A 27,482-nucleotide genomic window follows, 5' to 3' on the forward strand; every position below is an offset into this window, starting at 1 on the left:
TATATACCTTCAAAACAAGGACAGCATCAAAACAAGGACAGCAGCCCTCTGGAATGGCCTATTGGAAGAGTGATTGAGACATACCCCGGGCCATATGCTACAGTTAGAGCCGCAAAGGTTAAGACACCTCACGGAATATATGTGAGACCTGTCCATAAGCTGGTACCCTTACCTCCTACCGATACCTATTCCTAGCTTAACGCTTGAATATTAGGTTTTTGCGATCAATTTTTATTGTGTGATTTTCCTCTTAGTGTACTATTTTGTAAATATGCATTTAGGTGGGCGGTATGTTTGGTTTTAGTTTTAATATATCTGAATTTTCTACTAGTACCAGGATTTCCAAAGATAGCTTATCTTATCTGACCTACTTTTCCAGTCTGCACTGTCCACTCTTGCATTAGTTAACCCAGAGTCAACATGTACTCCTTGCTCATTCTCTTGTATATAGTAGATTAGATTTTGACTGTTTTTAAAGTGAACTAATAACGTTTAACATGTAATTATTAAAGTATGTGTTTTATAATATCTCCCCCTTCTCAATGTCAGAGAGTGCCTTTTAATTTGTAAAAATACTAAAGTGTTGTGACGGGAAGACCTCTAAATGATTTTGTGAACTTCTACCTTCTACGGATTCTACGGCTACGCAGAATCCCCTCATCTACCCGCTCCTGGAGAAGATTCACCCATTCAAAGACTGTCCGCCCCTGGTGATCTTCGCTCCCCGCTTCAGTCTACCGTCAGGCATCTCTACCAAACCAAAGGACTCAAATCTCAAGTAACTGTGTATATACTCATTTAATTAATTGGTATTACTCTGACATGTTCCCATATGTAAGATATATTTTGTAAATTAAAGTTTGAATTTCTCGGTTGATTATCGGTTAATACGAGGTCGGTTAAGAGGGGGTCTACTGTATTGAGAATCGGAATCGGCCCTTCCCTAATTTTGTCAAAATGAAGTATAATCATTTTGTTGGAGGAGAGGAAAAAAGTTGTAACCAACTCCAGGGTGACAGGACTCAGTAACCAGCGTATCTATGTAAGTGAAAATTTATCTCCCTATTATAGAAACCTACACATGAAGGCCAAGAAGAAAGGAAAAGAACTAGGTTATAAATATGTTTGGTTTAAGAATGGTGTTAAGGCGAGAAAGACTGATGATTCGAAAGTGATCCAGATAAATGATATTTCTGACCTGGTTAACATTAAGTAGGGCTACTTTGTGGCATTTTTGTAGTATTCTTAAAACATTTCATGGGAAAAATTGATTTTGATTGTGTAAATTCCGAAGAAAGTGTTACCAAAATTCATACAATTTCAAGTGAGTTTAATGAATCATGTAAAGTTAATAAATATGGAGAGGGCTTAACAGTCTTTCATTTAAATATTAGATCAATAAGAAAAAATTGGGATCAATTTTGTACCTATTTTAAGGACTCCTTAAATATTTTTTATGTAATTATTTTGACAGAAATCAACATTAAGGAACAGTTTTCTGAGCTTTTAAAACTTTTCTCTTTGGATAATTTTAATCAAATTAGCAATCTTAGAAATGAAACTAAAGGTGGGGGGATTTTAATTTTTGTAAAAAATATTTTTCAGGTAATGGAGATAAATTGCAACAGCAGTAATTTTGAAAGCATGATGATAAGTGTGAAGAATGATGTTTTTAATGTTATCATAATATCTGTGTACAGACCACCATCCAGCAATGAATTAAAGTTTATTGAGGATTTAGATAAAATAATTCAGACAACAAAAGGAGATGTGATTATAATGGGTGACATAAACATAAATATAAAAAATGAAACAAATAACTATGTTCAAGACTACAAAAATATTATGGCCCTAAATGGTTTCAAATCACTCATTAACCCCTTCGCTTACAACGACGGCGATCCGCCGTCGCGCTCCCGTTAGCCATTGTGTGAAGCGACGGCGAATCGCCGTCCGCTATTAAAACCTGTTTGTGCCGAGTTAGTTCCCCAGAAATCCAATAGATCGCATATGCTTCTTGTTCTATGATTTCCAGGCTTTCTTTTGGTTATATTTTCGTCATCTCAGTCCAGTCCAATCGGCAAAAAAACTGAAGTTGAAATGGTGCAACTTAGCAGCTGACGACGTCTACTCTGGTTTCACAGCTGATACGTTGTTGTGTTTACTTCGACGATGTAAACATTGTGTTAGAGCCTTGTTTTACTTTATTATTTTATTGAAAAGTGTAGTTATCTTATAAAATAAGTTATAGAATTTACTTAGTGTAAGTTTTTATCAGTATTTTACTTTTTCGTCGTTATAATGACTGAGTTATTAGGCCTATCATGTCGTGTTTCACTTCGTCGTGATAAAGATTGAGCTACAGTATCTTGTTTTACTATATTATTCAATTGAAAAGCTTTTGTATAATACGATGAGTCTTCAAAATAACTTGGTATTCGTGGATGAATGTGGAAAAGAGTTAGATGAAAGTGACATCATAAAACTTATAGGGGATTGTGACAGTGACAGTGATTGTGACTTGTTTGAGGAGAGTGGTTGGAGTGATGATGATGATTTGGAAGGGAGCAGAATTCAAGTGAGTAATAAGTCTAATACGCCTATTGATTATGAGACCACAGTTTCCCCAGAACATAATACTAATTGTGTTAGGCCTAGGCCATTAGAAAGTGACCAGTTGTTGCTTGAACAGCCTTCTTGCAGCTATGCTAGGCCTATGACCCCTCCAGATGCCCTTACTGTCCAATATAATTCAGATTTGTCTAGTAGGCCTGAAATATTTGATCAGCATGTATCTTCTCCATCACGTGATGAAGAATTGCCTAAATCAGTCCAGTTTCTTGATCGGTTATACCGCGGTAGTATGAGCGCGCCTTCTCTCTCGCCTACACCGAGTGAGGAAGCTGACGACCCTGGTTTCCCTGACTCTAGGCCTATAAATGATATAGATAGTGGCAGGCATAGGCCTATGACCCCTCCAAATGTCCAATCTGATTTAGATTTGCCTATTAGGCCTGAATTATTTGACCAGCTTGCATCTTCAATCGTGCCTGCCCTCTCACCTACACCGAGTGAGGAAGCTGACGACCCTAGCTTTCCTGACCCTAGGCCTAAAAGTAAACCTGTTAGGGGCAGGTCTAGAGGAAGAGGTAGGCCTATAGGAAAAAAAGCTATTTCACAACCATCTAAGCCTACTAAAAGGTCCAAAACTCAAACTAGTAACGATACAGCTCCACCAAAAAAGAAGAAAAAGGAGGGTTGGCAGTGGACCAGTACCATAGAAAGTAATATAATAAATAAAATCCCTTTTACTGGTTGTCCTGGTGTTAGAGCAAGTTTGGCTAGAAGTTTAGGCTCAGCTCCCTCTGAATTAGATGTTTTCAATGCGTTTCTTGATAATGACTTTTGGCAACATGTTGCAACAGAGACTAATAATTATGCCAAAGAAACAATTAAGAAAAAGAACGAAGCAGGCGGGGTAGGAAAAACTATATACTCAGAATGGTTTGACACAACTGCAGATGAGATGGCTTGTTTTTATACACTGTGTGTCCTTATGTCGCTTGTAAAAAAAAGAACCATACAATCATACTGGTCGCCTAATGCTGTAACTGAGACCCCTTTTTTTCGTAAAGTGATGCCATTCCGCCGTTTTTTGCTACTGTCCACATTTTTCCACCTTACAGACAATAATAGGAAACCTGTGAATGATAAACTGTGGAAGTTAAGGTACGTTATTGAGTACATGAACAGGAAGTTTTCCCATCTGTACATACCTGATGAAAACATAGCTGTCGATGAGAGTCTTATGAAGTTCCGAGGGAGGTTGGGCTATGTCCAATTTAATCCCAAGAAGAGAGCCAGATTTGGCATAAAGTTTTACAAGTGTTGTGAATCTGGAAGTGGTTATTGTTCTAAATTTAAGATCTATACTGGAGCTGAAGTCAAAGAAAATGTACCGGTTGAAGAAGGAAGTGGGGATTCTACACAGGAGGAAAAGCTGTTAACGAGTGAGGCGATAGTCGTTGAAATGACAAAAGATTTGGCAGGAAAAGGACATACTCTGACAATTGATAATTGGTACTCCTCACCTCTTCTCTTCCATAGACTTAAGCAAATAGGTTTCAATGTAATTGGAACAGCTAACTGGTGGAGATCAAACATGCCAGAGAGCTTCAAAGAGGGTAAACTTAAGTTGGGCGACTACGAGACAGCCTATAGCCACGATATGTTAGCAGTAAGGTGGCAGGACAAGAAGCAAGTTTGCATTTTGTCTACCTTTCATCAAAAAGCTGACAAAAGATCAACTGGCAAGAAAGACAGAGTTACCCAAGAAATTATAACAAAGCCAGAACCAGTGATCTACTATAATCGTTCAATGGGTGGAATTGACCGCGAGGATCAGCAATTAGCGTCGTTTCCTAGTATGAGGAGGTATGCTAAGGGATACAAGAAGATCTTCTTTTACATAATGGACATTGGCCTTTTTAACTCTTATGTAGTGTTCAAAAAATTAACCAGAAAAAAATTGGGGTTCAGTGAGTTCAAGGAGAGGTTTGTCAAGCAAATGTTTGAGTCGCGACAACTGCCACCGTACAATCGAAGAGGACGATCATCCAACTCAGAAACACCTCTGAGGCTCCAGGCAGCAACTTGGGGACATTTTCCTAGGCCTATTCCTCCAAATGAAGTCAAACAAACACCTTCAAGAAGATGTAAGGTGTGTAGTGCCCAGGGAAAGCGCAGTGACAGCCGATGGGAGTGTGAGCTCTGCCTTGTCGCACTTCACATGCCAGAGTGTTTCAAGGCATACCACACCAAAATGAACTTTGCTTGACATTTGGTGAGTTTTTATAAGTGTCATACAGTATTATAGACTAGTTCCAAAACATATATGAGCCCTATGTAGCTAAAAATTACCAATAAAAAAGTTTTTTTTAATTTTTTTATTTTTTTATTTTATTTTTATATGGTATAATAAAAAATTATAGTTATATTTTTTTGGGAAATATTTATATATTTTGAATCTACATTTAATTTTGAATAAGAAAATAATAATATCTTGCATATAAATAGTAAATGTTGCCTGAAAAAAAATTAAATCAGAAATGAATGAAACTAGCCACAACAAATTCGTTTGTTTTGGCCTAGGCGGGTAAAAAAAAAATCATAAGTGAATGGGTTAATGATTATACTAGGGAGGAAGTTAGAGCTGGAAAACTAAGCCAGACATGCATAGACCATGCATATCTTAGAACAAGGAAGCTCAAAGTTCACTCAGATATCCTACAGATAAAGATAGCGGACCACTATCCTTGCGTTATCAATGTCCAGCCTGACAACTCCTGCCCAGCTTATCACACAAACAAACCACAGCAAATTATCAATGAACAGCTGCTGGGACAGGTATTGGGGCAGATGGACTGGAAGTCTGTGGAATGTTTGAGTGATCCTACAGAAATTTATAAAGAACTGTACACAAACATGACGAATGCATACAGGGACAGTAGGGTGGATACTAAAAGGAACAAATATACAAGGCCTAAAAAATCCTGGATAACCAACGCTATTTTAAATATGATAAAAGAGAAAAAGAGAGAGATAAAGTTTTTAAATTATTTAAGAACCATCCAAATAACATTCATTACAAAGAAAGAGACACCAGACTAAGAAACCAAGTAAACAAAGAAATATACAAGGAAAAGAGGAATTTTTATCACAAGTTCTTTGATAATAATAGGAAAAACATAAGAAACACATGGCAGAAAATTAATTCCTTATTAGGTAAACAGAAAAAAGAAAGTATAGATGGTATTGTGATGAAATACATGGCAAGAACATCGACAGAGCAAGAAATATGTGATAAATTTGCAAAAAGTTTCACTGAGGGCATTAATAAAGTTATTCACGACTGTTCAATTACAACGATTAACAGTATGCCAGGCAAAGAATGTAGTTCAACATTTTATATACCATTATTAAATAAGGAAAGATTAATGAAATTACTGAATAATATGGCTAGGAAGGGACCAGGGCTGGATGGTATTAGAATTACAGATTTGAAAAAGTATGCAAACTTATTAAGTGGTCCAATCACAAAATTTGTTAACTCATCTCTCAGATATGCAGAAGTACCAGAATCTTTAAAAAAAGCAATAATTAGACCTGTTTATAAATCTGGAAGCCACTTTGATTATTCAAATTATCGTCCAATATCAATCTTGTCATCAGTAGATAAAATACTGGAACGTTATGTAGCAAATTGCCTGACAAACCACTTAGAGAATAATAACATAATAAGTCCCTACCAGTATGCATACCAGAAAAACAAAGGTACAAATGAACTATTGGCAGATTTTTCAGATTATTTAAATGGTGAATTGAGCATTGGAAATCAAATTTTAGTGATTTTTATAGATTTTTCAAAGGCGTTTGACACTTTAAAACATGAAAGAATTGGAGTTGCGCTGAACAAGGCTGGCATCACAGGTCAAACCAAGAATTGGTTTATGAATTATTTAAGCAATAGGGAAATTATGGTCAAGATAAATAACTCATTTAGTAATTCGGAAAAATTGAAATATGGCGTTCCGCAAGGAAGTATATTAGGGCCACTCATATATTTAATTTATGTAAATGAAATGTCAGAGATTATAAAAAATAGTAAGATATACATGTATGCTGATGATACAGTTCTGGTAACATCAAACAAAAATTTAGAATATGCGATAAGAGATATACAATCAGATTTTTTAGAAATAACAAAATGGTGCCATGACAATGGATTGAGTGTAAACTGTAAGAAATCAAAAATAATGCATGTCCATTCACCTTTCTACAGTTGCAAAGAACCTAGAGTGAAAGCACACTCACATAACTGTCTGCATAGTAAATCATACTTAAAAGAAAAATGTGAATGTCAAATATTGGAAAGCGTTAAAAGTTTTAAATATCTAGGGGTATTTGTTGATCATAATTAAAAATGGGACTCTCATATTGCATATATAAAAGATAAACTTAGAGTGTGTGCCTCAAAACTTTATTACTTACGAGACTATTTACCGTTTAAGACGATGAAACTAATTTATGCATCTATGTGTGAGTCAATTCTTAGGTATGGATTAAGATCATGGGGAAATGCATCAATATCAGAATTACAGAAACTACAGGCTGTTCAAACAAGAATATTAAAAATTATCACTAAGCTTGATTCTGCTGTTGTCAGTGAAACTCCAATGTTGTGTTATCAGTTGACAGGGGTTTTACCAGTGGAAAAGCTGTTCACTTATTTGTTGATAATAGATTATTATTTTTCAAACAGGTTCAAAGTAAAAAATGTGCATAGATACAACTCTAGGAAAGAATTTTTCATTGTTCCTACTGTTAATAATAAATACACAAAGCGTACAAGAAACTATTTGGTTCCTACATTGTTTAATAGTTTGCCACAATGTATGAAAGAAATAAAAACATACAAATTATTGAAGGTAAAACTGAAAAAATGGTATATGACCGAGTAGTTAACGTTTTTAGAAGACTCTTATTTATTGTTATTGTTAAGTCATAGTATAATACTAGTTGTGTCTTTTGTTGATTTAAGTTGTCGTTATTCTTTACAGAATTTTACATATATTATAAATCTTTTATCAACTGTTAAAAATTTAGTTCCTGTTTTATTATATGTTATAAAGTTTGTTTCAGCTGTTATTATTCCTTGTTATATATCTATTTGTTTGTTAAATGTTTGTAATCTGAAAGTATATACTCATGTTAAATAATTTTAAGAAGATTCCTTGCTTATTTACACTTGTTCTTATTTTTTTACATTTAATTTATTTTTTCTACAGTTTTTTTTTTTTTGCCCCTTCAATATTTAAATTGTTTGTAATCATGTAAAAATGTTATAAGCCAAATTTGTTACTGTTTAAGAAGTAGGAAATATATTTTTGTACAGTTAATAGTTCACACTGACTCAAGACCAAGATAAAGATGTAAAAGACAATTAGTATTAAAAGAAACGCTGCGGACAAGCCTTTTTTTTAAGGCTTATGCAGTATGGTATTGTAAATTCATTGTATATGTGCTGTACTAAGTAATAAATAAAAAAAAAAATAATCTTGTCGGTTTGATTTAATTTGATGATTTGAATTTATTATAAATAAATATATCGTGTGAATGTGTGGTATACTTAATTGTGTATGAGTCTAGGACTAAGTTCCTTTGCACATAGTTTGAACTATGGCTAACATATAGACCCAGATTAAGGGTATTGTGGATGTAAATGGGCAAATCTTGGGGTTTGTTTCGTCATGGCACGTTTTTACCCCCCCCCCTTAAAATTTGGTACCTTACAGTTTGATTGAAATATCTGGCTCCCAAAACTCAAGCAAAACAGTACAAAAATGCATTATTCATGTTAGTTTATTATCCAGTAGGGACATATTACCTGCAAGGTGGAGTTATCAGACTCGCCAAGCAGAAAGGCAACTCTGGCAGAATCTTCAGCAAGTGATGCCCACGTGTCTCGGATGGCACTGCGTTGTTCAAAGTTGGCAGGGGCAGAGCAAACTATAACTAGTAGGAACAGATCTGAGGGACACAAGTTGTTTACGTTGATGGCGGTGGTCACATTCTCCGGTAACACGTATTGGCGGGTATTTCTGCTGATGTTTGCCTCCCATCCTTGTACCATCACTGCAACACAAAAGAAAAATTAACATTAGCTCTAGAAATTTCAACAGCTAGAATAATCAGAAATTCTGAAATTTCACTATTGGTTTTTTTTTTTAGTTGTATATATTTTAATATTCAAAATAAATGTATTTCATACTTACTTTCCTCCATCACAAGGAGATCAGCTGAGAGGTTTTTAAAGTTTGTCCATAACTTTCTTATTTATTGGGTTAAGATTTACAGCTTCAGAACAAAATCTTTTGACTTGGTTAAGGAAAGTCATGAGCTGTTTGCAAGGAGTCTCACTCTTTCAGGAGTCTCACACTACAGGACCTACCTGTGTGCGTAAAAGCATTTTCCTTCCTCTCCATTAAAAAAAAAAATATATATATATATATAGCCTATATTCAAAGATGGGGTTCGAAGAATTTTGAAAAATTGAGAATACATGAACCTTTACAGAGGACCAGATACGGCTACATAGAAAGTAGGAGAATTAGGTCGCTTGGTCATATGAGAATAAAAGAGAAGGATGCGAAGAATGTAGAGAGGTCGACCATTAGGAAGACTGAGAATAAGATGGAGCGACAAAGTGGCTGGAAAACAGCTAGGAGTCTTGAGGCAACTCGATTGAAAGGCTTAATATGAATTTGGATCTTGAGTGGCCACAGAGTAGTGAGTGGAGGAATCCAAATGAGGGAGCATAGTTTTTTCCTTAATCATTATTGGCTGTTACAATACAAAGCATCGCATGGAGGTGGGAACCGGCTCAGATAATGTTGAGGGGAAGTAAAAATAGATGGTGCTGGTTACAGTTTTGAATATACAGTACTAATTGTGGTGATAGGAGCTCATTTGAGGTGTTAATTGTATACAGACGACCACCTACTGGTACTAGCTGGTACTAGCTGGTACAAATAATGTTGACAGTACTGGAGAAATGCAACTTATGGATGATGTAAATAGACTAATCCAAAACTCTACCCATGCTAATTTGATTCTTGCAACACTGCCTATGAGACATGACCAGTCGCAGTTAGATTTGGAAATTTCACATATTAACTCTGAAATAGAAAACATAGCCAAGGAAAACCAAATAAAAATTCTTCCCAACCACTGACTTCCCCGACATTTATAGACTACTCATGGGATGCACTTCAATAGGAAAAGTAAGGCTAAAGTTGCGGACATGGTTGTAATATTGCTAATCAGGAAGAAACAAAATGAACCCACAAAGCAGTCTTTTAGCTCTAAATCAGTGGTTGTAGATCAAGGTATCAAGTTGGTTGAAGAACACATGAGCCAAGTCATAGACCGCTACAAACAGCACTCTTCTGTAGGTTTGGCTCACACTATATCGAGCGACCTTCACCATGCCAGAAATATAACAGCTGTTGTTGCTGTAGTTTTCAAAAACAAGTTTAGTAGACCACGTCCCTGTGATTTTATTACAGACAAACTCACCTGTCAGAATGTAAATCAAGGTGCTTACGTTTACAGCCTGGTTACCAAACCGATGTATAGTGGGAAACCAAAAATAGACGACTACAATGATGCCTTTTTTAACTAGGGATTTTAAAGTGGAAGGGCTAAAAACATTTATCTACTCCCCCATGGGTTGTGTGAGGGATCTTATTGCGCCCGAACATTTTGACAAAAAATTATAGATTTTCGTCAGGAAACAAGGGCTGCAGTATGCATCGTGAGCTACAACCACAGATCACAAAGAGAGTTGAGACGGGCGAATTTCAGTTGAAACTGGAAATTTTGATCAAAGATTACAATGAAAAGAACTCAGCTAGTGAAACAGTTGAAAACACCACCACTCCACAACACCTACACTTCTTGTGGGTCTAACGAGGTTTATGTCGACACCCCTACACCATTACCTGGAATTGAATTAAACACCCCTACACCACTACCTGAGGTTGAGGTCAACACCCCTACACTTACCTGAGGTTGAGGTCAACACCCCTACGCCACTGCCTGAGGTTGAGGTCAACACCAATACACTTCTACCTGAGATTGAGGTCAAAACCCCTACGCCACTACTTGAGGTTGAGGTGAACACCCCTACACTTCTACCTGAGATTGAGGTCAACACCACTAAGCCACTACCTGAGGATGAGGTCAACACCCCTATGCCACTACTTGAGGTTGAGGTCAACACCCCTACACTTCTACCTGAGATTGAGGTCAACACCACTAAGCCACTACCTGAGATTGAAGTCAAAACCCCTACGCCACTACTTGAGGTTGAGGTCAACACCCCTACACTTCTACCTGAGATTGAGGTCAACACCACTAAGCTACTACCTGAGGATGAGGTCAACACCCCTACGCCACTACTTGAGGTTGAGGTCAACACCTAGTGATGTAAAACGCCCTGGCGTTTAAATCTCGGGGCAAATACCCAGGGAATTTGCCCATATAACAGCCCAAAATCCATAAGCGCCGGGTGTTTATCCAGTTAAAGGCTAATAAACCTAATTAATGGAAATTAAATTGAACACTACTCTTCTAGTCAACCTTTTAAACCTCTAACATTAGATATTTACATAATAGCCTATATAAAAAAAAAAAATTAGGCCTACTTGTATAATTTTAATTATATTGGTAGGAAGTCAGTACTAGAAAGTCAACACTTTTCTTTTGTCGACAAGAGGAAATAATTTAGACTGAAAATAACTTCATAGGTTTATTTTTATTTAAAATAAAAATAATAATAAAAAAAATAATAATAAAAAACAATAATAAAAATAACAATATCTGGCTAATGTAATAGAATTAATTTAGCACTTGTTTTACTAACAAAACCTTAATACTTAACTTTAAATTTAATTAATTAGACATCATTTATTTATCTTATGCACATATTTATGAATTACAGAGTAGAAACCTGCTTAATCAGTATATAAGATTTTATTTAACAATTTAGAAAATTATTTATTTAAAATACTATATTGGTAGGAAGTTGGTACTAGAAAGTCAACACTTTTCTTTTGTCGACAAGAGGAAATAATTTAGACTGAAAATAACTTCATAGGTTTATTTTTATTTAAAATAAAAATAATAATAAAAAATAATAATAAAAATAACAATATCTGGCTAATGTAATAGAATTAATTTAGCACTTGTTTTACTAACAAAACCTTAATACTTAACTTTAAATTTAATTAATTAGACATCATTTATTTATCTTATGCACATATTTATGAATTACAGAGTAGAAACCTGCTTAATCAGTATATAAGATTTTATTTAACAATTTAGAAAATTATTTATTTAAAATACCACACTGAAAATATTACAGGTTTTATTGTATTACGCCTTAAACTGAACTTTTTATAAACGCCCAGTTTTTGGGCGCTTAAAATCGCTTTGGGCAAATGCCCGGACAAATGCCCATTTATAAACGACCCGCCCACTGGGCATTTGCCCGGCCCACATCACTATCAACACCCCTACACTTCTACCTGAGATTGAGGTCAACAACACTAAGCCACTACCTGAGGTTGAGGTCAACACCCCTACGCCACTACTTGAGGTTGAGGTCAACCTTGAAGGTGTGTCGACACCTTGAAGGTGTGTCGACACCTTCACTAATGCAGCTCTAATTTATAATGTCAATGATAACCTAGTTCTCTTAAATAACAAATTGATAAACTAGCTTATACAAATCATTTAAATGTAGACAATTTTTCTTTATTTTGCAACCAATTTCAAAGTTAAAAAAAAAAAACAATTTAGGCCTAAATAGTTTATGGCCTGTGTGTAAGGAAATCAAAGTAGATAAGAAATATAACTGGATATTGTGTTTAAATATTCAATGTGGTTTCTTTGATAACAAATTAGATTTAGAGCTAATTTTAGATAGCTAAAAGATTCTTATGATTTGAATAAATAAACAATGGTTAAGTAAAGGAAATATTAATATTTTAAATAGGCCTGGCTTTGAAAATTAAAATTTGGCACATTTTTATTGCGGAGAAAACTGTGGTTATGGTGGTTCATTTTTACTTTTAAATAGTAAATTAGAATATAAAATTAGGAAAGACTTATGTATTTTAAATTCAGATTCTGTTTTCAAAATATCATGTGTAGAGATTATCTATTTGAAAATAATTGTTATCTCCATTTACAGAGTACCGGTACCAGATCATTCTAATTTTAAATTGTTTTTATATAAGTTTTGAAGATTTATTAAAAATTCTAAACAAAGGCAACAATATAAATAATATTTACATTGCAGCGGATTTTAATATTGATGTCTTGGAAAGCACAAGTAAACCACATAGTCCAGTAAATAGAGACAAAAATAGGGGGGTTAACTTACAAACGGTCTGGTAAGTCTAAATTTTTTATATGTTGTCTAGGATGGTAAGTAGGTGTTTAAAATGAAAATGCACAAGTCTCCCCCCTCCGCACCCGCCGCCATATTGAAAAATCCAAAAAATCTGTACTTTTGATTAAATAATTATTATTATTATTAAAATTTTGAAGAAATTTGTCTTTGGATTAAGACATATATACCCAATTATAAATTACAATCAATAAGTAATCTTTAGCTAAAATAAAAGTCAGTACTTTGACAAATTATTTAAGACCATAAGGGGTTTTTGGATTTATTTATAATTGGGGATATAAGTATTTAACTAAAGACAAATTTCAAAATAAAAATAATTTTATGTTAAATGCTATATATATACACACATTTAACTCTGTTTGTTGCAGGGCCGTCCCTAGGGTTAGCGGCGCCCGGGACAAATGTGGTCGTGGTGACGTCGGTATGACTCGCGATCACGGCGGAATCGTCGGAATGACTAGCGGTCATGGCGTTATCGTCGGTATGACTCGCGGTCACGGTGTTATCGTCGGTATGACTCGTGGTCACGGCGGAATCGTCGGTATGACTCGCGGTCACGACGGAATCGTCGATATGACTTGCGGTCACGGCGCGATTGTCTGTATGACTCCGCGGTCACGATGCGATCGTCGGTATGACTCCGCGGTCACGATGCGATCGTCGGTATGACTCCGCGGTCACGGCGAGATCGTCCAAATGACTTGCGGTCACGGTGCGATCGTAGAAATGACTTCGCCTCCTGCGTTCGTGGAATTACATCACTCGCGATAGCGGCGTCATCGTCACTCGCAAAGTGGTAAAATCGCCGATGATCGGATCAAATCCCGTCCCAAAAAATTCCCGAATCAAATGTAATCACGTCCTGATAATCGGGATTTTTCCCAAAAATTTCCCGAAATTTTGGGTTAATACCAGTAGCCCCTGCGCGGCGCCCCCGCAGCGGCGGCGTCCGGGGCAGCTTGCCCCGGTTGCCCCCCCCTTCGGACGGCCCTGGTTAAATGCACTCTGCTCATTTTTAATTTGTCAGATTTTATTAAATGATCAATAAAATTAAAGCAAAAGAGTAGCTTGAGACCACAAAGAACTTGGTGACGTATTAACAACGTGAGATATAAATCTTTTAATATAAAAAGATTTTTAAAAAGTTAAATTTAATATTGTTTTGGGGATTGTATCTCGTTGCTAACTCAATCGATTCATCGATAGGTCAAATGAAAGCCCTTACATCACAGAATATTTAAATAATATTCAGAATAGCAGAATATTTATTGCTAGACTGAACTGCAAGCGTTGATAAGAACTAGAGATATAAGAAAAATGATCTTGAAAATCTTGAAAGTACGAAACGTCCATAAGAAATGTATGGGGGAGAGTTTTTGTTTGAATATATCTTCAAAACGTAAACAGATATTTAAAAACAGATTTCGGCATTGAAATCAGCGTGAAAATCTAGTTTATAATGATGTGTAACAACGTTATCATTACATTTAATTTTTTTATTTATATAGGCCTATCCAATATGGCGGATCCAAGATGGCGACCAAAAATTAGTTCCCTATGGAAATGAAGTAGCCTACTAACCCCCTAATAAACTTCGGTGGTTGTCCCAAGTCAATATCTCAAAAAATTTTGAATAAAATATGCATGTGGTATATTTTTTTTCAAATTTGTCCAATGTTGGGAAAAAGCCGCCAATTTTAATCGTGATTTTGGAAGGTTTTCTGTAGACCGATTTTTGGCAACTTTTAGTCTGTCACTCTGCAGACACAACACTACAAAATAAAACCATAAAACGTTTTCTTGCAATTTTTTTAACGTTCCCAGTGTCAGTTTTTTTAGTTTGCTTGAACTAATAGAGATTTGGCAAAATGAAAATAAAATTTGACGTTTTATTGTAAAAAAAGTTAAATATTTTCATATCCATAAGTCTTAGAACTTAGAACCAAATTGTTATACTTATATTATAGGAAATTTAATTGTCTACAACATTGACATTACATATATTTCACCAAACACACGCCAAAACGCACCTAAACGGAGATATAGGCGAAAATCTCTAGAAAGAACCGGTTTTTTACATTTTTCAATATGTCGGCGGGCGCGGAGGGGGGAGAATTGTGCATTTTTCATTTTAAACACCTACTTACCATCCTAGACAACATATAAAAAATGTATACTTACCGGACCATTTGTAAGTCAACATACCTCTATTCACTGGACTAACAGGAAAGATATGAGTTTCTTTCTTTGATAGACATACGGTTTTATTACAAACTTTACTTCTCCCACAAGGATAACAAACAATAAAGCTTCTTGTATTGATAATATACTTTCACTAAAGTTAAAATCATTTTTAGAAACTCCACAAACGAACCTAGAACTAGGTATATCTGATCATAAGGCAATCCTTATGGATATTTCTAGAAATATTTCATCTCAGCACTAAACTGCTATACCTAGGTTTTAAATGACAACTATGACCACAGATATAACACAAGGTTTAAAAATAATTTTCAGTTACCAATCCATCATCTGTGTCTCATTGAAAAGACACCAACATACATGGGAAAAAGGTTGTACAATAAGTTACCAGTAGGTTTAAAAATATAGCCAATACAATTACATTTAAAAAGAATATTTATGGTAGACAAAAAACTACTACCATATTAATAAATATTTATTGGAAAATACTTTTAAAATCAAAGTCAGCCTTTTATTTTAAACTTTAGAATTTAACCCTCTAGGTGTCGCATTAAAAACCTGTAAATGTCACTCAATTTTCGAGACTTTTGCGGAGCTTGATTAAAAAATCTAAATGATGACATGGATATAAAACATTTTATATTTTCTTAAAGCAAATACAATTGTCTATCTAAGAATTTAGTATGATATTTGTGTCTTACTTTTTATAAAAGCAATTTGTTGTTTGTTCAAATCCAGATGTTCCAAAAAAGGTTTTTAATTTTTTACATAACCGCACATGTAACAAAAATTACTATATTTACAAAAACTGAGATATACATTTTTATTCTAAATGTAATAAGAAAAAAGAATATATGTACTTTAACTCTGTGTTTCTTTATAATAACTCTAAAAATCACGACACACAACAACAGTACAACGTAAACATTCGTTCCCTAGCAACCGAAACAAACAATGACATATGGAAAAACTATCACAGAACAAGATAAATAGTTCGGGAAACGGCCGTCTTTTATACTCACCATGAAGCCCAGAATCTCCTGAACACTTTAGTATGCCCAATGACCGGATTTGTTCGATCTTGTGGGATTATACCAACTGAAACCGTAGGCCTGTCAAGTCGCCGTAATTACGGTGATTGACACTTGTGGCGAAAAAATCGTCGCCATAATTACGTCGATTGACACCTAGAGGGTTAAGATCGACCAACTATGTATTTATTATAATTTGACAATGTCCCCTGTTTTTATAGCCATATACAAACATTCTTGTGACAATAAAGTTTGAATTGACACTCGTATGGCTCACCTTCTCTCTGTGTAGATGGCTGGTACACTGGTGAGTAGAGTGCAAGGAGACAAAATATACTGCACAGTAAGATGACCCCGCAGCGGAAACATCTTTTTTCAGCTCTCCTGAGCATCTGTAAAATACATTTTAAATTACTATACTTGCAAAAATTCATAATGGTTATTAATTTCATGATTTCTCTAGTCAAGTAGTGGGTATGTGGCTGTCTTAAGTCTACACCATCAGCTCAAGATATCGTTATGAATATTGCCTTACTCTGAATTGATATCTCCAAGAAATATAAATATAAATATAATACTATTAATATCGAATATTATTTGTAGAACTTTATATCTTTTTGCACAGTCACTTAAGTCTTTAACAGTTTAATTTCCAAAATACATGAAGCGGCTAGTGATCAATATCACTACATTTTATATTATCACTGTACCATGTAGTTGTCAGCTTGGTTGCCATGTTCCATCACACCTGCTTTCCTTAACCAAACTAAGATGATATAGGTAGTCTAACAACAATGTAGGCTATCACAGTCAAATTAGATTGATGAATCTTTGTCATTGGGAGATAACCACATCATTGAAATAGTAAAAGACTGTTGGCAAAAATGTGAATGCGTTGCCTGTAGTTGAGTTGTAGCTTGTCCCATAGATGGATTGCTATAGCAGATTAAATCTCCCAATGGCAAAGATATGATTCAAATTGAATTGTAGTTTGCCCCAACGATAGATTTCTGCTGCAACACATCTGAATCGTCTGACACTATCTTTGCCAATTCAACACTGTATAGTAAGTTCAGTTAGTATAGTAGTTCTTGTATAGTAGTTCTTGTATAGTAGTTCTTGTATAGTAGTTCTTGTATAGTAGTTCTTGTATAGTAGTTCAATACAGCATGATAATAGTATTAATTAATCCACAAATTGTTATGGATGTAATTGATTGTACAAATGGCGATTTAAATCCGTAAATAAATAAATAAAAAAATAAAAAAACTGTAGATATCTTTAAAGACTGAGATTCGACACTCGACTTTTACCTATTATCAACACTGTTTTATAGAGTTTATCCTAAAACTGGTGTCAGAAATATATTTCTGGAAGTCTATCTTTAGCTTAGCTTGAGTAATCTTGAAGTCACAATATTTAGGTCAACAGTATTTCAAACTTGTAAATTATTTAGACCAATCTCAAGGTCAAGCAAAACTTAATGTTGGTGCATCTTGAGTATTCATTCAAATGATATAATTTGCACTCAAACAACTAGCACCCCCTCTCTGCCTTAAAGCTCCATCTACTACTTGACTTCTGATCCACTGAATGCCAGCAAATTAAAATTTTTGAATACAATGATGTGTTTTGCATTATTCATTCACCTTTGACTTGAAGATTGAATAGTAGACAAACTAAAAATGGATGCAGTGAAAACTACTAGACAGATTTTAAATTGTGCAACATTTATACCAGGCCAACAGTGGTAAATTTTGAATTTTTTACTCATGTCACAGTTAAGTGTAGGCCTAGTAAAATATTTCTTTATTGTTACAAGACAGACTGTTGTCAGCTGACAAAAACATTAATTTGTTGACTTGGCATATCACACACTTCTCATTAAAACAAATTAAATTAGTTAATCAACTACACCTAACCTCACTCATTACGTTAAAACTCTTTAAAAAAACATTACATAAGCATACAAATATCTTGTGGTTCATACGATTTCCTACTTCCTAGTTAAACAATCAAAACATATACAATAAGTTGAAAAAAAATGGAATTCTTTACAAAACTCTGTTGCCTTGCAAAGAGGTCCGAGGCTAACCTGAAATATCAGGGACTTTTCTCGGGGATCAAAAGATACTTAGATCTGTAGACACCCTGAGTTAAAATCCTGACGATACAAAGTTGTGCATGGAATACATAACTATCAAGTGTACATCAATGGTAAATGTGATGAGTTATGCTTACCTTTGGCCTACAGGTTTTGAAACACTCTACTGACACAATCAAATTCAAGATAACAATTCCTATCTTGTTTAATGTACTTATAACGGTTTTAGCTATTGGCCTGTATTGTTTGTACGTATAGAGAAAATTTCTGTTGCCTTATTCCTTTGGATAGAGCGTGGATCAATAATTTTTTTTTTTATCACAATAGTCTAGTCAGCAGGTAGTTTTAGATGGAAAAAGGTCGGAAGTTAATGAAACTTGGGGATGTTGTTCAGGGATGATAAATCAACATTTTCCCAAGTTTTGGACCTCGAGGACCCTGAGGAAAAAAGAGGATGGGAGAAAAACTTTTTTATCTACAAAAATATGAAAAAAATCAGAATTCCCACTTATTTTTTATATTACAATTACACACAAATTATCACGAAAATTTGTAGTAATTATGGTTCCTACTTATAAGCACCATCTCTGGGTACCCCCATACCTCACCCACCCATCACTCAGCTGATCAAGGTGGCTTCCTACACCCCGGTTTCACACTACCACAATATTACATAATCTTCTATGTATTATAGGCCAAGAATATTTCACAATTATAATTGATTAGTTTGTACTTACTGTACAGTTTGTGTGTTTGTTGTGTTTGTGTAGTTTGTACTTATTGTGAGTTATATACTTACTATCACCAACACATCCATCAGCCTGCAAGGTTGTTAGATGTGTTTTTTCTGTCTTCACTAATTTTTGCTCGCTAGTTTTTGCCTTAAACTCTACCGTGTTGCCGCACTGCTGCGCTGTGTAGCTTACAATTATATATTGGATTGAGTCTCGTTTGGTTGGTAGCCTACCAGATATGCTCCTCACGCGGGCTATGAAGAGCTATGGAGGACTCACTTGTGGACATGGAGTAAGCGATTCTGTGCTTTCTAGATGTACATTAGGCATGCTGTGTCTTCAAAGCATTTGTGAACAAGTAGAATTGTTTGCTGATATTCGCTCAGAGACATATGAGCAACATTGAGACATGAGACCAACCCATGTAGTGAGAGACAACATGGACATTGATAAACTGCTCGCATGGTTCACTGAACATCCCCAATTCCCTCACATCCAGGAGATTTCTTTGAGCACGAGAGATAGGCATATCATGCATGATGAAAATGGTTGGTGAAAATTTTGAAGAATTGAAATTCAAACGGAAGGGTAAAGTCATGACTCTCACTTCCGTTTCATCCTCCTTGAAAATTGCTGGTAAAAAACTCACTGTCGGTCCTCTTACTCTTTTCCAGTTTGTCTGCATTGCAAAAAGATCTAAGGATAGACAAGCTCTTTTAGTATAAACTCGCCCCCTTCCCTACATCAATCTTTACCGAGGAAGGAATGCGCAAGAGAACTAAGTCTGTAATCTACACACTCTTCACTCCTAAAGAGAAAGTAAACCTTGTCAACAGGAAATGTAACGTAATTAAGGTATCCTCTATAAAGGATGGAGGTTACATAAAGTGGTGTGGAATTAAACTCTACAACCCTATTTGAGATGCTATGTTCAACGTACATCAACTACGTGCAGAGACACTTTAGGGGCCAAGTGATTGTCGTTGTATTTAATGGATACCCCACTAATGCTGGATATAAAAGCACCAAAGCCGCAGAACGATTTTGCTGTTCAGCATTTACAGTCAGCAACCAAAGTCGTGTTCTCGTCTACTGTGGTGACTATACAAAAAAAGGTTCTTGACAAACGTTATCAACAAGAGCGCATTCAGTTCTATGTTGATGACACGAATGGCGGATGCTAGCATAGAAATGAAGCAAGCAGATGAGGACGTCGACGTGATGATCATCAACACTGCCATATCCAAGGCTAGTGAATTCGACAGCGTCGTCATTACTGCTCAAGATGTAGGCCTAGACGGCCTACTTTTTCTGTTGACAGCATTAGGAACTAACACAAATAATGTTTATCTTCATTAAAGTGAAAAAGGCAAAAATCCCAACGTCATCTACCCTCCAAGTTCCTGCTCCTTTCTTCCACGCAGTAGGTAGTTGTGAACAACTCAGCTCTGATTCTGTGAAAGGTCTGAAAGGTTTTCATCGGAGAAGAAAATTAGGTTTTGAGAATTGGGGATAGGTTTGGAAAGGGTGGGTGTTGGGGTGGAGTGAGTGGGGGGAGGTTGTATCCAGAGATGGTGCTTATAACTTGGAACCATAATAACTACAAAATTTCATGATAATTTGTGTGTAACAGAAAAAATAAGTTAGAATTCTGCTTTTTTTGCATATTTGGTGGATAAAAAAATACATTAAAATAAAAATACTAGCCTATTGCTCTGTAAAAATTATCGTACAAACATTATCGTACAGTTCAGCTGTAGAATTGTAGGAAATTTAAAGCTCTACAAAAGTGTAAGGTATGCTTTTTCGGTAGGAAGTAAGGGGGAAAAGTTATTGAGAGAAAAGCAAAAAAGTGTCGACAATTTTGAAGTTTTCCCCCATCCTCTTTTTTTCCCTAAGTTTCATTAACTTCAGACCTTTTTCCATCTAAAACATCTTTTTTCTACCTGCCAACTGGGCTACAAAGCGCATTTACAATGCTATCAACAAAACCAGATGATAAGCAATCATGAAGTACCTATCACTTTACTGATAAGTTATTGAAGTTTTAATCATAAAGTCAACAATGTCTCTTTTGACTAAAACATGGGAAGGCTTTAAAATGAAATTATATTAATACTACTTAGAAATCGTGATCAATCCTCCCCCTCCCTTCCCAATTGCAGATTGAGGTTAAGGAAATAAATTTGGAATTTCCATTCCAGAAAGTTTTTAGGTTGTTTAGGCTTTTTAGGTGCTCTAGGTTTTTAGGGTTTTATGGTTCTAATACGTCTAATTTGCCTTTCATACAAAGAAACAAAGATACAATACTAAAATGTATAAAAGAAGACATCATCCAATGAAAGATCAACCAAAGAGTTTAGTTTCCTTCTGGACAAAACTAAGGTTCACCCTATCAATATCAAGTTTTTTTTTGTGTTTTTTTTCAATTAATATCAAGTTTTTTGGATTGACCTTGGACGAGAAACTTAGTTTTCATGGCCATATCAAATACATAAAAAAAAAAATCAGCTCTGGTATTTTTGTTTTACGTAACCTCAGGAACAATGAGAATCTGGAGATATTGCTGACGGCATACTATGGGTTCATTTATCCTCACTTAGCATGCCGTTCCTATTTGGGGATGTGAGTGCCAGCAGACTAAAATGTTGTTTAAACTCCAAAAAATGGCTGTGAGAACTATTTTCTTTCTGAAAAGGCGCAAAACATACCGTGAATATTTTTTCAATTCAAAAGTTTTGACATTCCCATCTGTTTACATTCTTGAATCTTTTAACTTTTTTGAGACAGGAATTTTCTCAATTTGACTGTTCTGTAAAACACCAAAACACATTGCACAATTCACTCACATTACCTATTCCTAAACAGTCAACACTTTTTCAAGAAACTCTTACTGCACAATGGCATAACACTTTCTAATTCACTTCCACTTTCTCATTATCCTTAACCAAACCTGTTAAAATTTAAAAACAATTAAAATCTTTGTTGATCAAGTTTACCTGTTACAGCATCTAAGAATTTGTAAATAAAATCAGTTTAAAGAATAGTGGTGTAGCCTAAATATTTATGTATAAAACTGTATTAGGGCCTATTTGTAAGTAATGTATAAGACTTTGTAAATTGTTCAGTAAAAAGTATATGTAAGCCAACAATTTCCTCCTACATAATATATTAGAATAAGAACTTTTTCAATAGTGATTATATCTTGTACTTTTTTGGGATTAAGCATTATGATTTTGATCCAATATAATGACGCCATTCGTGCACATGATTGCAAAGTATGAATAAAGTTGATAGACTCGGATGGGGCGAGCACATTTATGGATTAGAGAGATCGCTTGCTCGAGGACTATTCATTCTACGTAGGATGAGGTCATACGGCAGCGATGATCTGTCCAGGCTCGTCTATCACGGACTGTTCGAGCAGTACATTTCATATTCCATCATTTTGTGGGGTTCTTCCACCAAAAAGAATTTGGAAACAGTTTTTGTCTGGCAAAAAAAAGCAATAAGAACCATCCTAGGCATGCCACCAGATGCCAGCTGCAGAGATGCATTCATCCAGCTTGGACTCTTAACTGTCCCATGCATATTCATCTACGAAGCAGTAGTATACATAAAATCACAACACATTCAACCTCATTTCATAGATCACAAATACAACACTAGAAACAAAGGAACTCATGCTCAACAACACAGACTAAAATTGTTTGAACAAAAACCTCACTATTCCGGTTTAAAACTTTTCCAAGCACTGCCAAAACAACTTCAAAACATTCAAAAACTCTCAAAATTCAAAACAGAAACCAAGTCTTTCCTGACAAAAAATGGTTTTTATGATGTGGAAGATTTTCTAAATTTAAAAAACAGAGCCCTTTGGCCTAGGATGTGATTTTATTATAAGTTTATTATAAGTTATTTTTTATTATTAGCCTATTACTGTATACCTATTGACCTGTCCAATTCCTGCCCTGGACTACGGACGGAAACTACAAGTATTCAAGTAAGTATTCAAGTAAGTATTCATTTCATTTCAACCTTTATTTATGATGACCTAGCCAAAACAAATTGTATATATTGTTAATTCTGGCTCAATAAACTATTTGATTTGATCACTCTCACAATTCACACCTGATTTATTTCAGTTTATTTTCTAAATGTCCTCCATTCTGTCTTATGCAGGCTCTTCCCCCTCATTGCCCCAAAAGTCCAGGATTCTAACATGTTCCTAAATTAATTAGCCTATCGTTTCGAGTTTATTGGCTCAGAATATTAATTACACAAAATGCTAACAACCATATTAGCTTACCGTACCTTTAAAAAGCGATCATCAAAGCCACTCGAAATAAGAGTTGAGACTATATTTGGAAATTAGAATAAATTACCCTACGAATAATTTCATGGGGACAGATTTGCATGTGATTGAGGTAATTTCTGGCACAAAGATTTGTCATTTCTACAAAACTATTTAGCAGATTCAATGTAAAAAATAAATTAAAATAATCAATAGGCCTATCAGTACCATCAAGGCATTGTTTTGTGCCAGGAATTTCATCATACATATGAAAGAATGAAGGAAAGAATCAGTTTCTTCCTCAACAGTGTCCCAGATTATGGGCTTCTTTAGAATGTCTTTCATGAGGTATATTAGGTCTATGTTCGTTTACTAAGTTATCTATAGCTGTCACTATCTATTGGTGTTGTAGCTGTAGGAACAGCAGGAGCAGTACTTTTTAGGCTTACCTAGAGGTCGCTTAGGACCAGTACTAGACTTATAGGATACAAACTGATTACAAGTTGGAAGGTTCAGATCAATTTCTTCCTCAGAACTGTGTACGGTCCATCTGTAGAAGGTACATAATTAGGGTCTTCATCTGTCTCATTCCCAAATAAATCAGGGAGAAAATCATCTGTTTCATCCAAATCATAATCAGAACACGATTTCGGTGGTTCTGGAGACGACGAATCAATTTAATTTATGAAATCATCACTCAACTCACCATCGTCTAATTTCACACCACTCTCTGTCAAGTTATGAAATATTGTGTCTTCACTCACTGGCGACTTATTTCGACCACGTTTACTCATATTTACAGTACTAACTAAAACGCATCAGAACAACATAAAAGTATTAAGAAGCTATCTACAAACACACGATCACTGATGAAAAACATCAGACTGCGCCATCTCGGGAAATCTCGTCCACCACGAGAAAAAAACACAAACAAAGGCAGTCAAAGCTCTTGCTAAATGAAACCTAAACAATGCTGATTCAATTGGTGTGTTATTTGTGGCTTTTAATCTTAGAGGTGGCCAGTAAACATTTTTTAAGCAGACGTCCAATATATCAGACCACGGCGACAAAAGTGTTAAAAACACATTAGGCTATAGAAGGGGCCAGTGCAGCTGGAAGCTCCTCCCCTATTTTTATCCCAGGTCGTTAAGAGGATTGGTGAATCTGTAAAGGTATGTTTTGACACACCCTTAAGCCATTATAGAATCACGTGGTGTATGACTTGGCCTAGTCGTAAATTTTCCAGTGTAGCCTATAGGAATGCTCACCACTGTCCAAAAACTGACTAACCTAGCCTATATGATTAGAATAAAAAGGATTCTTGGAAAATGCAGAATAGGCTACTGTGTCACTGACATTGGGTAATCTTTGCATTCTGTTAAATGCCTTTAAATTTAACTTAGGCCTACTACTAAATGAATCTTATTTTGCTCATCATTCCCTAGCCTTTCATAACTTAAAGCTATTCCTAGCCTGATGTTAAAACCCAAGTTGTTGGAGCGATTTCATGACTGATGTAGCCTAACCTACAATTTGATTTCCTTCTTAACTTAAGTACTTAAGACTTTTACTGTTATAAACGATCGGATTATATTTTCGTTTCAACATGAAAAATAAGTTTAGGCCTACCATACTGTAGGCCTAAGAAGGCAACTAAATAATTAAATTATTAATCGTTGAGATTCTATTAATTAGGTAACCTACAGCTGTGTCGCCAATAGCTAGATGATCTTAATAGGCTGAGGACAATAACTTATTCAACCTTTGACACTTTTTGGTACATATCTTACAAATTAAACTAGGCTATTGTCACCACATTAACGGTGATCAACTTGAGACTGGCAATAGATCAGCAATTAACAATGAGGCAATAAGACTGATGCCTTTCAGGCTATGTAGACTAGGTAGTAGGGTACGCCTATCTCGAGGTAAAACAAACAAGTAGCCTAAGTTCCCCAAAAGGAGTCTATAAGTTAGTAACTTACCCACTGTCTGTCAATAAGAACTCTGTTCTATTGAGGCCCTTAGATGACCGAGCCTGTAGGCTACCAAAAACAATAAAATATTATGTGACCTCAATTCTTCCCAAACAGAGAAAGTCACTCTAAATTGTACATACCCTTGTACCCTTTTCTTTGAATGTAGTGAAAACAAAAAACGATTAAATATTTAACTTTTGTTGTAAATAGTAACAATTGTAAAAATGTGTACTAACCTCGATTTAAGCATTTTGTCCAAATATCATACGATAAAAGTCAATCGGCCAATTTTTAAGGATGCTGAAGATACACAATTCATGGGCCTAGGTTATGAAAACAACTTCGGTTGATGGAAAATGTATGCCTCTGCCATAAAAAGATAGGCTATCACTTGAATGCACGCACACAAACCGAGAATTTAAGAAATTGCACTTGTACTTGTAAGTTTTAAATAAACTGGTCTATTTCTTTCTGAGTTTCTTAATTTCTGGTTCAAGTTCGAGGTTCTTCGGTTCTTGATCTTCTTGGGTAATAGTGTCCATGTATGTCAGATAGTAGTAGTAGTAGTCTAGTCAGTAAGTCTGTCTGTCTGTCTATCTCTCACTCTCGTCTCTGCCTCAGTCTCACTCAATGACTCAATCTATTTCTATATTTTATTTATCTCAATGGTCTCACTCAATCGAATCCAATCAGTAAATCTGTCTGTTGGTCTGTACTGATACTTTTTTTTATCTTATTTGCTCGAAAGCAGGCTTATGCAGCCTCGTTGTGCACTAATTTATTTGACGATTCTGTCTCTGTAATTAGTATTGACATGGAATCGTTGAGGATATTGTTTTAGTTTGGTGGCAAATTTAATTTTGGTTTTTGTTGTGTCAAGATAATAGATGGGATTTAGTAGGATTCTAAGGCCTTGATGGAATAGTTGGGAGAGGGGTTGGGTTGGAGTCTTCTCGCTTGAGGGCTGTCAAGCATTACCATCCCGAAAAGGAGGCCCAAGGATGAAGAAACCAAGGATTGGAATGAATTTTGTGAGTATTTGGTTTTGTTTTTTGTTTAAATTGTTCTCTTTATGTGTATGAGGAAATATATGATTTCTTGATATACTGTGGTTTCGTTAGTTCAGAGAGTTTGGAAGCTGTTACATTTCTGTATTATCTTCTTTGTTGATTTAAAACATTTATTCCTGGCTGATTCGTGTGCTGGGCATTCTATAATCAGGTGTTCAACGATTCATTGCGGCCCATTGTGCAGCTAAGGCAGAGTGGCGTAAAATACTTTTTAATGAGGGATAGAGATTTATTCACATTTGCATGTCCCAAACGTAGTCGACACATCGTGATTATGTCCTTTCTTTTTAATCTTGAATTTCGGAATGTACTGATACTTGGATTCTCGGGTCCTCATTATGTAATATGTACTGTACTGTACTGACTGAGTAGGTAGGGTAGAGTCACGGCCACCTTTATTTAACTCCTGGCCGCGGCTTTGTGACGGTGAAATTTCGTCCTGGGACAAAATTGTACTGTCGGCCTCGGATTGCTAATTTAATTGAGTTAGTCCAGGGTTAGTAGTAATAATAATAGTTAAGTTTTAAAATATGGGCTCAGATATGGTCGTTAAAGCATCAGCTTTCAGTGAATGACACATTCATCACTGCCCGGGTTAGGCCCTAATTTAAACAAATTAATAATTAGGCGTTAATTCCGTGAGTGAAACACTGGTCGTAAATAAACTAAAATATTAACTTCGAAAATAAAATAAAAACTTCTAATTAATGGATTTACCGTGTTTCACTCTTAGAATTAAAACCAATTATACTTACAATTAACCGATTCGATTGTCGCTCTCAGCCTAACACCTACTATTCGACGACACCAGAGTTATTTCACCACTGGCCTCGACCTACGGCTTCGCGACGGATATGCGCGGATCCGAGAGCTATTCCGCCCTCGGCCTAACACCTAGGTTTCGACGCTACCAGGGTTATTTCACCACTGGTGTATTTACCGGGCTATTCCGCCCTCGACCTATCGTCTCGCAATACGCGGTCCGAGAGCTATTCCGCCCTCAGCCTAACCCTAGTGTTCGTCGCTTCC

At 35.5% G+C, this 27,482-nt stretch overlaps 1 protein-coding gene across 1 annotated transcript in view; it reads right to left on the reverse strand.

Annotated features, from left to right (window-relative positions):
* Positions 1–25,928, reverse strand: part of LOC128997738 (beta-1,3-galactosyltransferase 1-like) — a 59,653-nt gene extending 33,725 nt beyond the window's left edge. Inside the window, exons 1-3 of the mRNA XM_054423388.1 lie at positions 25,620–25,928; positions 16,550–16,664; positions 8,447–8,694 (exon numbers count right to left, since the gene is read on the reverse strand). Of these exons, the coding sequence (XP_054279363.1) occupies positions 8,447–8,694; positions 16,550–16,664 (363 nt within the window). The 5' untranslated portion in view covers positions 25,620–25,928. The remainder of the gene's footprint in view (positions 1–8,446; positions 8,695–16,549; positions 16,665–25,619) is intronic.
* Positions 25,929–27,482: the final 1,554 nt, after the last annotated feature.

This window comes from Macrosteles quadrilineatus, unplaced genomic scaffold (assembly GCF_028750875.1).
Source record: "Macrosteles quadrilineatus isolate MER2022 unplaced genomic scaffold, UCM_ALF_1.0 Scaffold_7__1_contigs__length_78375512, whole genome shotgun sequence".
Taxonomy (NCBI): Eukaryota; Metazoa; Arthropoda; class Insecta; order Hemiptera; family Cicadellidae; genus Macrosteles; species Macrosteles quadrilineatus.